At 38.6% G+C, this 13,658-nt stretch overlaps 1 protein-coding gene across 2 annotated transcripts in view; it reads right to left on the bottom strand.

The window, feature by feature from the left end:
- Positions 1-1,394: 1,394 nt before the first annotated feature.
- LOC126094561 (phosphomevalonate kinase) overlaps positions 1,395-13,658 on the bottom strand; it is a 61,034-nt gene continuing 48,770 nt past the window's right edge. Inside the window, exons 3-5 of one of the 2 annotated variants that reach the window (XR_007521848.1) lie at positions 12,358-12,513; positions 2,029-2,261; positions 1,746-1,869 (exon numbers count right to left, since the gene is read on the bottom strand). Coding sequence is in view for 1 of the 2 variants with exons in the window: in XM_049909017.1 (XP_049764974.1) it covers positions 1,718-1,869; positions 12,358-12,513 (308 nt within the window). In the remaining variant the exon portion in view is untranslated. Of the gene's footprint in view, positions 1,870-2,028; positions 2,262-12,357; positions 12,514-13,658 lie in introns of both variants that reach the window. The other variant, XM_049909017.1, reaches the window with a different exon arrangement.

Below are 13,658 nucleotides of genomic sequence, written 5' to 3'. Positions count from 1 at the left end.
TGCTTAGAACTGGGTTTCCATCTGAGCCCTTGATGTTTTCTTAGCACCAAAAAAATACAAAAGTTCAAAAAATTTCCGACAGATGGCACTTCATCTGATCAGAATAGCAATAATTAGCATAACAAAGTAAGACAAATCAAAGATGATGTTCTTTACAGGAAATGCCCAATATGTCCACCATCATTCCTCAACAATAGCTGTAGTCGAGGAAAATGTTGTGAACAGCACTGTAAAGCACGTCTGGAGTTATGGTGAGGCATTGGCGTCGGATGTTGTCTTTCAGCATCCCTAGAGATGTCGGTCAATCACTTGCGACTTCAGATAACCCCAAGGCCAATAATCACACGGACTGAGGTCTGGGGACATGGGAGGCCAAGCATGACGAAAGTGGCAGCTGAGCACACGATCACCACCAAACGACGCGTGCAAGAGATCTTTCATGCGTCTAGCAATATGGTGTGGAGCGCCATCCTGCATAAACATTGTACATTCCAGCAGGTGTTTATCAGCCAGGCTCAGGACGATGCGATTCTGTAACATACCGGCGTACCTCTCACCCGTCACGGTAGCAGTTACAAAACCAGAATCACGCATTTCCTTGAAGAAAAAAGGCCCTATAATGGTAGATGTGGTAAATCCAACCCATACCATGACTTTCTCGTCGTACAATGGACTTTCCACGAGTGTTTTAGGATTTTCGGTAGCCCAAATTCTGCAGTTGTGGGCGTTGACAGACCCTTGGAGCGTGAAATGAGCTTCGTTGGTCCACAACACGTTACTCAACCAATCATCATCTTCCGCCATCTTTTGAAATGCCCACACAGCAAATGCCCTCCACTTCACTAAATCGCCAGGTAACATTTCATGATGCCGATGGATTTTGTATGGATAGCATCGGAGGGTACGCCTCAGTGCCAACAAAACAGTGGTGTATGGAATGCTGGTGTGATGTGCGACTGCACGAGTGCTGACTTCCCCATACATAGACGAACCCGCTACAGTCTCCATTTCTTCCTGAACTGTCTCAGCAGCATTACGCCTTGTGATCGGTCAGCCACTATGGGGTCTACCGTCTAAACAACCCGTGGCTTCGAACTTCGAAATCATTCTCGCCACAGCTGCATTTGTCAACGGAGCTTTACCCGTTCGAATCCCCTTCCTATGGTGATAGGACTGTAACGCTGAACTAGCACATTCCCCATTCTGATTATACAGTTTCACTAAAAGTGTATTACTTTGTGTCTTGGTGCTCAAAACTAGAACAACCAACTGTCCACCACAGAAAATAACATTCAGAATTTTCTAATTAAGATAAGACGGACTATTTGACAACCGAAAACATCAAAATCATCAAAAAAAATTTTGAAACATTTTATTAAAATCTTTTTTGCACAGTTCAAACAGTACATTTTAACACTATACACTTTATTACAAAAAATGTTTTTCCAGTGCCTTGCATAAATACTACCACGAATTTATGGAATGTCTGCATAAAAAACCTAAAATTTCAAATGTACCGCAATCTTATACCTGCACAATGCTACCGCTGATGCATCAAATGAATTTACAACCAGTATCTTTAACAATGGTCACACTACATCATTTTATGCCCGACATGCTCTAATGATTCATCTGATACACTGGACTGAAGGAGGTTTTAGGCAAAAGACAAGATGAATGGCTGAACACTTATTCTATAATTTGTGCCAGAAGGTTGTCATCGAGCCACTGAAGTTGCAGAGTTCACCCACTGCACGATGTTCTGTAAAATAGCTTCTATTTCTTCTGTGCCTTTACCATTATTGGAAATTATCCAGTTCCAATCAGTAACGGAATCAAGGCCACACTCAGATTCAGCATCATCAATACCTGTCAGATGAAATGAAGCACATCGCTTATAGTGAATCTGCATAGATAATGGGATAAAATCTGTAATAGTTAATGATTTCAATCTTTAATGTCATGGGAATTTTACAACAACAGAACTTTCACATTGTACATATAAAGTGAGAACAAGCGACCACTCACCTGCACCGGTACTCTGAAAAACGGTAACTTCACTATCTAAACAGGACAAAAGCTTGAAAGATAGTGCAATTATTAGTTATTCAATTGAGTCCATGTGCCATTTATTATTCCACTGGAGGGAACTAGTTGCCTGCCACTTTTGTATGCTAACAATCACTCATTTATATAAGCACAAACTAGATCTTTTTGTCTAATGGCTCGTAGAGTTATAGACAGAAGATAAGGAGTAAACGCTAAAATAAATAAATAAAAAAAAAACTTACAGTTTAAATTCAATGACAAAATAATATATATTACAGAAAATTAAAGCAAATTGCTGCATGTTATAAAACAAGAAAGTGGAAAAGGTAGCCAAGTATAACAACATACAAATCAAAGATGGAGGTAGAATAATAGCAAGTCCTCATGAATTAGCAAGTTTTGTACATGATTATTTTTCTGGTATTTCAGAGAAGCTGCAGCAACATCTTCTTAAAACACATGTAGCACCCACAATGATTTACACATCACAATGATTTGTTCCCCTCAAATGAGGAAGACAGTACAATGATCAAAAACGTTAGGAGTCAGCAGGCATAGATAAGGCTCCCGTCTCTGTTCCGAAGGCATGCGTACTTGTACACAGCATACAAGCACCATCAATTAACACAATGAATAAGTCCCTTAATTCAGGTGTTTTCCCAGAGTACCAAATGCATGCATGATTGGTGCCCTTACTGAAGTAAGGTAACATGGAAAGTACAGAAAACTACAGGCCAATTTCACTGCAGCCCTCATTCTCAAAAGTAACTTAAGCTATCGTCAAAGAGAGATTACTAAGGTACATGAGTAAATACAGCCTCTTCAGTGAAGCAAAATTTGATTCCCGAAATGGGAGAGGTACAATATTGGTCATTGCAGAGTTCACAAAAGTGTTACTTGAAGCTTCTGATAGGGATGATTGTGTTACAGGCATTTTCTTAGACTTGTTTGTGACTTCTGACACTGTTGTCCATAAAATATTATCGAGCAAGCCATAGGCACTACGTCCATAAAATATTATCGAGCAAGCCATAGGCACTACGTATAAAAGGAATGCAAATGTCTGGTTTCAGTGTTACCTGGAAAACAGGGTGCAAATGGTGGACATAATTCACTTGTCTGATGATGATAAATTTTTAGTAAAACAATTGTTAGACAAATGAAACTATATGGTTCCAGAGGCCTTTTCAAGTCTCAAACATCTATGGTGTACACATGCAGACTGAAGCGAAGAATGAAAATTTCTACAGAGGTCAGGATTTGAACCTGCGTCTCCTGCTTCTTTCAGTTGTGCACAACCAGTGTGCCAGAGTGGCAGAGTGTTAGCACATCTGCATAGTGAGCAGGAGACCTGGGTTCGATTCCTGGCCTTGGTACACAATTTTATTTGTCGCTTCAGTCTGCATATATGAGATGCCTCTTGTAAGAGTTGTTATGTGCATTTTCTCTGGTGTTTCAGTAGATATTTTCAATTTTGTTTTTGCATTGTGTAGCTGGAGTCAGCACTGGAAATTCCATTTCAGAAACTCTTAGGAAATTCCATATTCCTAGATCCACAGTGTCAAGAGTGTGCTGAGAATACCAAATTTCAAGCATTAACTCTCACCACAGACAACACAGAGGATGACAACAATCATTTAACAACTGAGAGCAGCAGCATTTGTGTCGAGTTGTAAGTGCTAATGGACAAGCAACATTGAGTAAATAAATGCAGAAATCAATTTGAGACATACTATGAATTTATGTGCAGTGAAATTTGGCATTAATGGACAATGGCAGCAGACAACCGATGTGAGTGCCTTCGCTCTTGCAGCACCTCTCCTGGGCTTGTGACCATACTGGCCGGACCTTAGACGACTGGAAGACTGTGGCCTGTTTAAATGTGTTGGTAAGAGCTGATGGTAGGGTTTGAGTGTAGTGCAGACCCCATGAGCCATGGATCCAAGTTGTCAACAAGGCACTGTGCAAGCTGGTGGTAGATCCATAATGGTGTGGTCTGTGTTTACATGGAATGGATGGATTCTCCAATGGATCCAACTGAACCAATCATTGACTGGAAATGGTTATATTAGACTACTTGGAGACCATTTGAAGCTATTCATGGACTTCATTTTCCCAAACAACAATGGAATTTTTATGGATAACAACGCACCATGTCACTGGGGCACAACTGTTCATGATTGGTTTGAAGAACATTTTAGACAAATCGAGTGAATGATTTCACCACCCAGATCACCCAACAAAAACTCCATTGTACGTTTATGGACATTATTGAGAGGTCAGTTCGTGCACAAATTCTGGCAACATTTTCACAATTATGGACAACTATAGAGGCAGGATGGCTCAATATCTCTGCTGGGGATTTCCAACAACTTGTTGAGTCCATGCCATGTCACGTTGTTGCACTACGCTGGGCAAAAGGTGTCACTTTTGTCACCTCTGTGTATACAGGTTGTTACAAAAAGGTATGGCCAAACTTTCAGGAAACATTCATCACACACAAATAAAGAAAAGATGTTATGTGGACATGTGTCCGGAAACGCTTAATTTCCATGTTGGAGCTCATTTTAGTTTCGTCAGTACGTACTGAACTTCCTCGATTCACCACCAGTTGGCCCAATTGAAGGAAGGTAATGTTGACTTCGGTGCTTGTGTTGACATGCGACTCATTGCTCTACAGTCCTAGCATCAAGCACATCAGTACGTAGCATCAACAGATTAGTGTTCATCACGAACATGGTTTTGCAGTCATGTGCAATGTTTACAAATGCGGAGTTGGCAGATGCCTGTTTGATGTATGGATTAGCACGGGGCAATAGCCGTGGCGCGGTACGTTTGTATCGAGACAGATTTCCAGAACGAAGGTGTCTCGACAGGAAGATGTTCGAAGCAATTGATAGGCGTCTTAGGGAGCACGGAACATTCCAGCCTATGACTCGCGATTGGGGAATACCTAGAACGACGAGAACACCTGCAATGGACGAGGCAATTCTTCGTGCAGCTGACGATAACCCTAATGTCAGCGTCAGAGAAGTTGCTACTGTACAAGGTAACGTTGACCATGTCACTGTATGGAGAGTGCTACAGGAGAACCAGTTGTTTCCGTAACATGTACAGCGTGTGCAGGCACTATCAGCAGCTCATTTGCCTCCACGGGTACACTTCTGCGAATGGTTCATCCAACAATGTGTCAATCCTCATTTCAGTGCCAATGTTCTCTTTACGGATGAGGCTTCATTCCAATGTGATGAAACTGTAAATTTTCACAATCAACATGTGTGGGCTGACGAGAATCTGCACGCAATTATGCAATCACGTCATCAACACAGATTTTCTATGAACGTTTGGGCAGGCATTGTTGGTGATGTCTTGATTGGGCCCCATGTTCTTCCACCTACGCTCAATGGAGCGCGTTATCATGTTTTCCTACGGGATACTCTACCTGAGCTACTAGAACATGTGCCTTTACAAGTACGACACAACATGTGGTTCATGCACGATGGAGCTCCTGCACATTTCAGTCGAAGTGTTTGTACGCTTCTCAACAACAGATTCGGTGACCGATGGATTGGTAGAGGCGGACCAATTCCATGGCCCCCACGCTCTCCTGACCTCAACCCTCTTGACTTTCATTTATGGGGGCATTTGAAAGCTCTTGTCTAAGCAACCCCGGTACCAAATGTAGAGACTCTTCATGCTCGTATTGTGGACGGCTGTGATACAATACGCCATTCTCCAGGGCTGCATCAGGGATTCAATGCGACGGAGGGTGGATGCACGTATCCTCGCTAACAGAGGACATTTTGAACATTTCCTGTAACAAAGTATTTGAAGTCACGCTGGTACGTTCTGTTGCTGTGTGTTTCCATTCCATGATTAATGTGATTTGAAGAGAAGTAATAAAATGAGCTCTAACATGGAAAGTAAGCATTTCCGGACAGTTTGGCCGTACCTTTTTGTAACACCCTGTATAAATGACTTTCCAGGTAAGGTAAGACATGGACCAAAAGTTCTCTTTGTCAATGACACCAGCATCATAGCCACTCATAAAACATCAGAACTTGTATTAGAGAGAGCTAATGAAATTCTCAAGTATGTTTATTATTGGGCAGTATGTAATAAATTAGTGTTGAACATATACAAAGCAAACAGTATGTACTTCACCACTTCACCATAAAGAAGGGAAGAAACTCTGTCACTTTAAGCAAAGATGATAAATCTAAATCTTGTGTAGCAAACACGAAGTTTTTAGGAATGAACATTGATTGTCAGCTAACATGGAATGAACATACAAAGATATACAAACAACATACAAAGGGAATGTCAGCAGATGTTATGGTCTTATGGTGTTAGCATCAGTTTGTAACAACCACTGTATTGTCTTCTCTTTGGGATTCTTTTCTGGCGATCAAAGGCAGCTACATGGCCTCAGTTTTCAACTGCAGAAAAGGGCCATAAGAATAATAAGTGAAGTAGCAATCTGACTCACTCTAAAGAGCTATTTAAAAAGTTGGGCAATCTTACTGCATCAAGTGAGAACATGTACCAATTTGTGGTTCATAGCAGGCCAGAGTGGCCGAACGGTTCTAGGTGCTACAGTTTGGAACCGCGCGACTACTACGGTCGCAGGTTCGAATCCTGCCTTTGCTCTTGCAGCGCCTCTCCTGGACTTGTGACCATACTGGCCGGACCTTAGACGATGTGTGTGATGTCCTTAGGTTAGTCAGGATTAAGTAGTTCTAAGTTCTAGGGGACTGATGACCTTAGAAGCTAAGTCCCATGGTGCTCAGAGCCATTTGAACCATTTTGTGGTTCATATCAGGAAAAATATAACTAAATACTGCACTAACAGTTTTATACATAATCATGGAACAAGAGCCAGTTTGGAATTACATTTACTGAGAAAAAAAACCTCAAAACAGCATATTATATTGGGGATAAATTGTAAAATAAATTATCAATGGAAAGGAAAAAGATTACTAAACTACATCTGTTTAAAAAGATAGCTAAAACATTCTTCATAAGTAGTGCATATTACACAATCGAAGATTACTTAGATGACAGAGTAGTGGATAGTAATGGAAGGGTAAACAACAGCACCTTGCTGCATTTCAATACATATCCTGTTGCAGAGCGTGCTCTACAACATGACATTCGTGACCTCGGCACTTGTTTCACCACACGCACCATCTGGCTTTTCCCCCCAGACACCAGTTTCACAGAACTCTGCAGGTGGGAACTAGCACTACATGTCCTTTGTTCTCACCACCCAACTGGCCTTAATCTACGTTAACTCCTTCTGTCTCAGCATTTCTTCACTGTAACTACTCTTTGCTTCACTTCATTTTAGTTTTCTACATCTTTAATTGTCTTTCCCATCTATTTTTCATCCCCCTCCCACCTCTGTTGCATACAATGCACTTAGCTCTTCAATCTTATTAATTCATGCATGATGTAAGCAGTAATCTCTGTCTGCATATTATTCTGTCTTCCACCTTTAAGCTCTCAGGTTTCCAAATCTCGACCAATGCAGCTGACAATCAGTCTTTCCTTCTCATCCCATACAGTAAGTGTCCCCTGGCCTGCGGTTCTGGGTGACTTTCCTGAAATCTACTCCTTTTCCTAGACCTCTCCAGTCCTTTTCTTTCACCCTTCTTCCTTACCCTTCAACCCTTCTGCCTAAAGAAGGAGCCATTGGCTCTGAAAGTTTGCCAATGTGCGTGTTCTGCCGTCACTTGGTGAGTAGATTTTTTTTATCTATCCAATTAAATAATTTTATGATTATGGTTTACTGCTTTCACAAGGAAATCATGCGTCAAGATGGAAAATGCATGATAGTAATGTCTGTTGGTTTAGTTTTTGAGGTGGGAAGTGACACATAGTTGGTTACGGACGGAATGGAGTCTGGAATTGATGTAAGAAACACAGCAGGATCTTCACTGAACTTGTCCGCTATTGATATTCAATGATACCGAGGCCGTGTCTCATGGCAACACCTTCCCTGGCATCCTGCTAAGAGGCAGTGGGGTCATGCGATGAGGCTTTAAAGTGCTGTACATGGACTGGCTCATTGTCTCGTTGTTTCCAGTGCATGCAAGAGGTAGCAAGTCTTGTGTGACAGGAGAAGAAGCTGTTTCCCTGTGAAACTGATGCCGTGGGTTTTGCACAGTGTTACTATGGACAGAAGTTTGGAGGCAGCATTTATAGCAGACGTTCACAAGATCACCTGCAGGTGGAGTGGAGTTCAAATTATGTCTGGAATTTAATCTGCGCACTGACATGAAAGTGTTATGCTTGCTGCAGAAGCTAATTCTCCACCGAGATTATGAGTTGTGTCTGCACTGTTGAATTGATAATTTCATTGGATTTCACTGTATTGCTTATGGATTTTCATCATAGGAAAAGAAAGAAGAATACAAATGAATAAACAGTCACATTTACAGTTTGATATGCAAACGCTTGACGGTTGGTGTTAATGTATGCCACCAATTAATGTTGTTTAATAATCTGACGATGCTTGAAAGCACTGTGTTCGAGTCTATTTTGTGAGTTGTATATTGTGTGGTCAGGTATTACCCTGATTCCACTTAACTCTTATGTTTGTATTAAACATATCTTTGATGTTGTCAATATACCGACAGCTGATAATTTGTTATGCAAAGATACATAAATTGTATGTTTGAAGTATAAAAACAGAAGTTGATCTTTTTCGGAACAGGAGCAGTCGCCTTTTTAAAGGTAGATGTTTTTCTCCTAACAATCATATATTAAGTGATCTAGAAGTAATTACCACAATTGTCAGTGTGAGTACATTAGCTCCAGTTATAATTTGTTGTTATTATATGTTACAGAAGTAAACTTGTAGTGACTGCTTCTCTTTGTTTATGAGTACGTTGACTCAGTCCATACCACTGGATGTTCTCCTTCATGATGGGATTTACAGAACATGATGTGTGAGTGAGTGACTTTTAGAATGTTCTGAATTTCATTCTGAACTGTGAATTACTAAAACAGAATACATTCTTAGGAAAAAAATAAGAGCAGGTATGGAATCCTGATGAACATCTTTTGGAAAAACGTACTTAACATCTAGTCACAACAAGCAGACTTCACCAGAATTGAAAGTAACATATTTGAAGCATGGAAATGTGCTATGACCATTATTATTCACAAAATATATTAAGGAACCAATAGCTCTATGTTTCAGATAATTCAATTCTGTATCATAAAACTACATCATTAGTATCCTGTTCTGAAATGGACAACCTGGATATGAACAAAACTAGAAGGTGACCCTTAAAACAAGGAAATGTAGTGTAATGTGTGAAAAGACTTTATACCATCTGATTATAGAATAGTTAAAAATAAGTAGTACTAGTCATATCCATCACACAGTTAGGGGTAATCACCCAGAGTAATTTAAGATGAGTCAATCATATTCATATAGTTGTGAAGGCAGGCCCCAGTATAAGATTCACTGGAGAATCCTGTAACATGTCAATAAAAGAAATTGCTTAAAAAATATAAATCTTTGAAAGTCTTCATTATTACTCATTTGTCTAAGTCACTTATCGAGTTGAAGATCCAGCAGACTCAAAGAAGAGCTGTGTATTTTATCACAAGTTTCTTTATCAAGTGAGAGAGCACCGCAGAAATGTGCAAAGTATTGCATTAGGAGATGCTACAAGAATAATGTTACATTACATTACATTAATACTTGTACCACAGATCATGAATATGACATTTTTAAATGATGTGGAATGTGTCAGTTTAACATATGGTAAGTTTTCTTTACACTTTTTTTATCAGTTACTATATCATATCTAAAAATTTATCTATTGAGTAGAAGGAGTTGTCATTCAACAATTCTTTTAATTTGTTTTTAAAAGCTGGTTGGCTATCTGTCAGACTTTTAATGCTATTTGACAAATGACCAAAGATTTTTGTGGCAGCATAATTCACCCCTTTCTGTGCCAAAGGCAGGTTTCATCCAGAAAAGTGAAGAGCGTCCTTTTTTGTAATGTTGCTATGCACTTTGTTATTATTTTTGAACTGGGATAGAGTATTAATAATAAATTTCATAACTGGATACACATACTGTGAAGATGTCATGAATATCAAAAGTTCCTTAAAGAAATATCTGCAAGGCGATCTTGGGTGGGCTCCAGCTATTATTCTGATTACATGCTTTTGTGCAATGAATACTTTTTCTCTTGATACGATTCCATATGAAAGCAATGAATGAAAATGGGTATAGGAGGCCAACTTACTAATATGTTTACCACCAAAATTTGCAATAACACTAATAGCATAAGTAGCTAAACCTAAACATTTCAGCAGACCATCAATGTGTTTCTTCCACTTAAATTTCCCATCGGTGCACACACCCAGAAAATTTGAATATCCTGCCTTAGCAACATACTTCTGTCCAAAGTCTATATTTATCAATGGTGGTGTGCCATTTACCGTACAGAACTGTATGTACCGTGTTTTCTCAAAATTTATCGAGAGTCCATTTGCAGAGAACCACTTAATAATTTTCTGAAAGAGGTTATTTACAATTTCCTCAGCTAATTCTTGTTTGTTGGGTGTGATTACTATACTTGTATCATCGGCAAATAGAACTAGACTGCATCTTCATGACTACAAAATGACAAGTCATTAATATATATTTAGAACAATAAGGGACCCGAGACTGGATCATGTGGGATACCTCTCCAGTTAGAGGACTCTGCCGATTTTTGCAGATTATCTGTACTGCTAATTTCAACCTTCTTCCAGTTAAAGATGGACTGAACCATTTGTGCATTGTCCATTTCATATCACAATACTTCAGCTTATCTAGAAGAATTTCATGGTCCACACAGTCAAAAGCCTTGTGCATTAAGAGAAAGGCTTGTCCTGAAACTTAAGTACTACACTGAAACGTAACTGCTAGGACTTTACTGCTTCTTTAAAGTTTGTTACCAGCAGTTTCTCACTCATACAACTGAAAAACTGGTATCATGTCAACAACACTCCTAAGCAAAGCCAAATATAGGCAATACCAGTAATACTATACTTTGGGAACTGCGATCATGAAATAAATGCACACAATGTATTCTTTCTACCTCAAGTAGATACTGTAACTGGTAGGAATGTTTAAAAATATTCTATTCTCTTAATATTACTAAAATGCTAGTACCACCATTGTTGATTATACATTTAAATCAGAGGTAACTGGAAAGTATTAAATCAGTAAAATTTAGTTATAATTGTTATTGATGATACATAATTTAAAACTAATGTAATTCAAAAAGACAAAGAACAAAATCCAATCAATATACGAATGTAACTGTGTAATTACAAACCATTATCCTGTCTGGCACACTTACTTTTGAAAAGATTGTTTTACTGAAATGAAGTACATTTATATTAAACTTAGGAAACATGATAGGAAGAATTTATATTCTATTTTTATGAACAATCCACTAAAATATAATATGTATTGTTGTATTTACACATCTATTTTCATTGTAAATGAGACTGCTCTGTAACAAAATTCAAACATTATGTAATATCATTTTATTGTTTGACTTATGCATTTTTTTTTTTTTTTTTTTTTTTTTTTTTTTTTAAATCAAGTCACTGTAGCAAAATGTACATAAGACCAATGTGGAACTACTGCTGTTAGCCCAGTTTTGTTTGAAGTATCAACACGGCACCTGTGTCAATCAGTTTCGTAAACATTTAATCGATTCTTAAAGGCCCACGCTGTGGCAACTTTTCACAGACATACCTTGAAATAAAGAAGATAGCAACTCAATACTACGTGTGGCATGAATTAATGTCAGCATTACTACCCACTTGGTCGGTGTTTGTAAGAACAGGACTTCTGTTTATTCTTCTTTTATACAGCAACAGCAGCAAGATCAACTCCTTGAAGCAGATAACACAGGTTAAGTATTTGATCCCAGCTGAAAAACTTTTTATGGGAAATTTCTCAATTCAAAAAACATATTACTTCTTCCTATAAACACCTTGCGCTAATGACCACACGATCTGAATTTCTCTTGTTTTAATAATGGAAATTCAGATTTATGCCTGGATATGTTGCTGTATGTATTCTGGGTGTACACTGTCTGAGGGCTTGTGAAGTGCAGATGTTCTGATGAAGCACTGGGAATTTCTAATTTATTTTAAAAGTACTGGATAACACATACATGTCCTTGAAATGTTTTAACGCATAGAGATCTGGATCCTTGCTGATTTTCTAGTTTTACTGACTGATGAAATAGCAGCAATAACATAAAAAGAGCATTCTGATACCTGGCGTATACATCCACCCACGCTGTTTCCGGACTGCATCATCAGCAACAACTCTTACAGTGTGAACCACAGAGGGCCCACCACAGTTATCCAAGAACCATTTCAAATCAGACAGTCTCCTGGTATCACTCACAATCCACACACTGAATTGGGTGCCTGAAAAGTAAAAGCATTTACTGTTATGAAAGTAAAGATTCTTGTGAACAAACAAAAGTATACTTTTTACTCGAAAGATCTTTATGCCAGTTGAAGATAGAACCACAAAGAAGATGTTGAATTTCATATGCTATTTACATAAACAAAAATTAGCAGATGTTTGTTTTATTATTTCCTCTGTACTAAGTATATCAACATTGAAAGTTACATTTGGACATGTCTGAGAGCCACTATTTTGGGGCATGGCAACAATATTACATTCCAAAATTATTTATAAATATTAATAAAAGATAAAAATCAAACAATGGAAAATCTAGGTTGGAATGTAACAATATTATGAAAAGGAAAGTTGCTACTCACCATATAGTGGTGATTCTGAGTCGCAGATAGCCACAACAAAAAGACTATAACAAATAAAGCTTTTGAACAGTAAGGCCTTTCTCAAAAATAGATGTCACACATACACAACTGCCTGTTGTGTGTGTGTGTGAGTAGCATTTGTGTGTGTGTGTGTGTGTGTGTGTGTGTGTGAGAGAGAGAGAGAGAGAGAGAGAGAGAGAGAGGAGAGAGGAGAGAGGGGTCTATTTTTGATGAAGGCCTTACTAGGTGAAAGCTTTATTTGTGACAGTCTTTTTGTTGTGCCTATCTGCAACTCAGCATCTCCACTATATGGTGAGTAGCAACTTTCCTTTTCATAACATTGTTAGTAAAAGGTAATACAGTTGAAAGCTCCAAACACATATGTGAATAAGATTAAGGAGCTCCTGCTGGTAGCAGGTATACGAATCAGATTGGTACATTTCTATGAAATACTTAATTACAGTTCTATACATTTCACGTATCTGAAATGTACAATAAGCAATATCTTCTTGGCTGCTAAAAGTCTCCAGCCCTGATACAGTCTCCACTTTACCACCACGAACTAGAGCCACAGTAACACAACCATTACCATGTGCACTAGCATCAGCATTAGTAAGTGTAAAATTCAGCATGCATCCACAAAACATTGAAAGACCATGAAGAATAACTTGCACACCTACTCCACTCTTCATAGTAACAGATATATTATCAATAGCTTAATACACAGTAAGGTGCGAATGCCTTCTCCTCCTAAAATAATGTGGCATAACTAGTCTGTGTAAATG

This window comes from Schistocerca cancellata, chromosome 8 (genome assembly GCF_023864275.1).
Source record: "Schistocerca cancellata isolate TAMUIC-IGC-003103 chromosome 8, iqSchCanc2.1, whole genome shotgun sequence".
NCBI lineage: Eukaryota > Metazoa > Arthropoda > Insecta > Orthoptera > Acrididae > Schistocerca > Schistocerca cancellata.
This window is presented reverse-complemented; position numbering and strand designations above follow the sequence as displayed.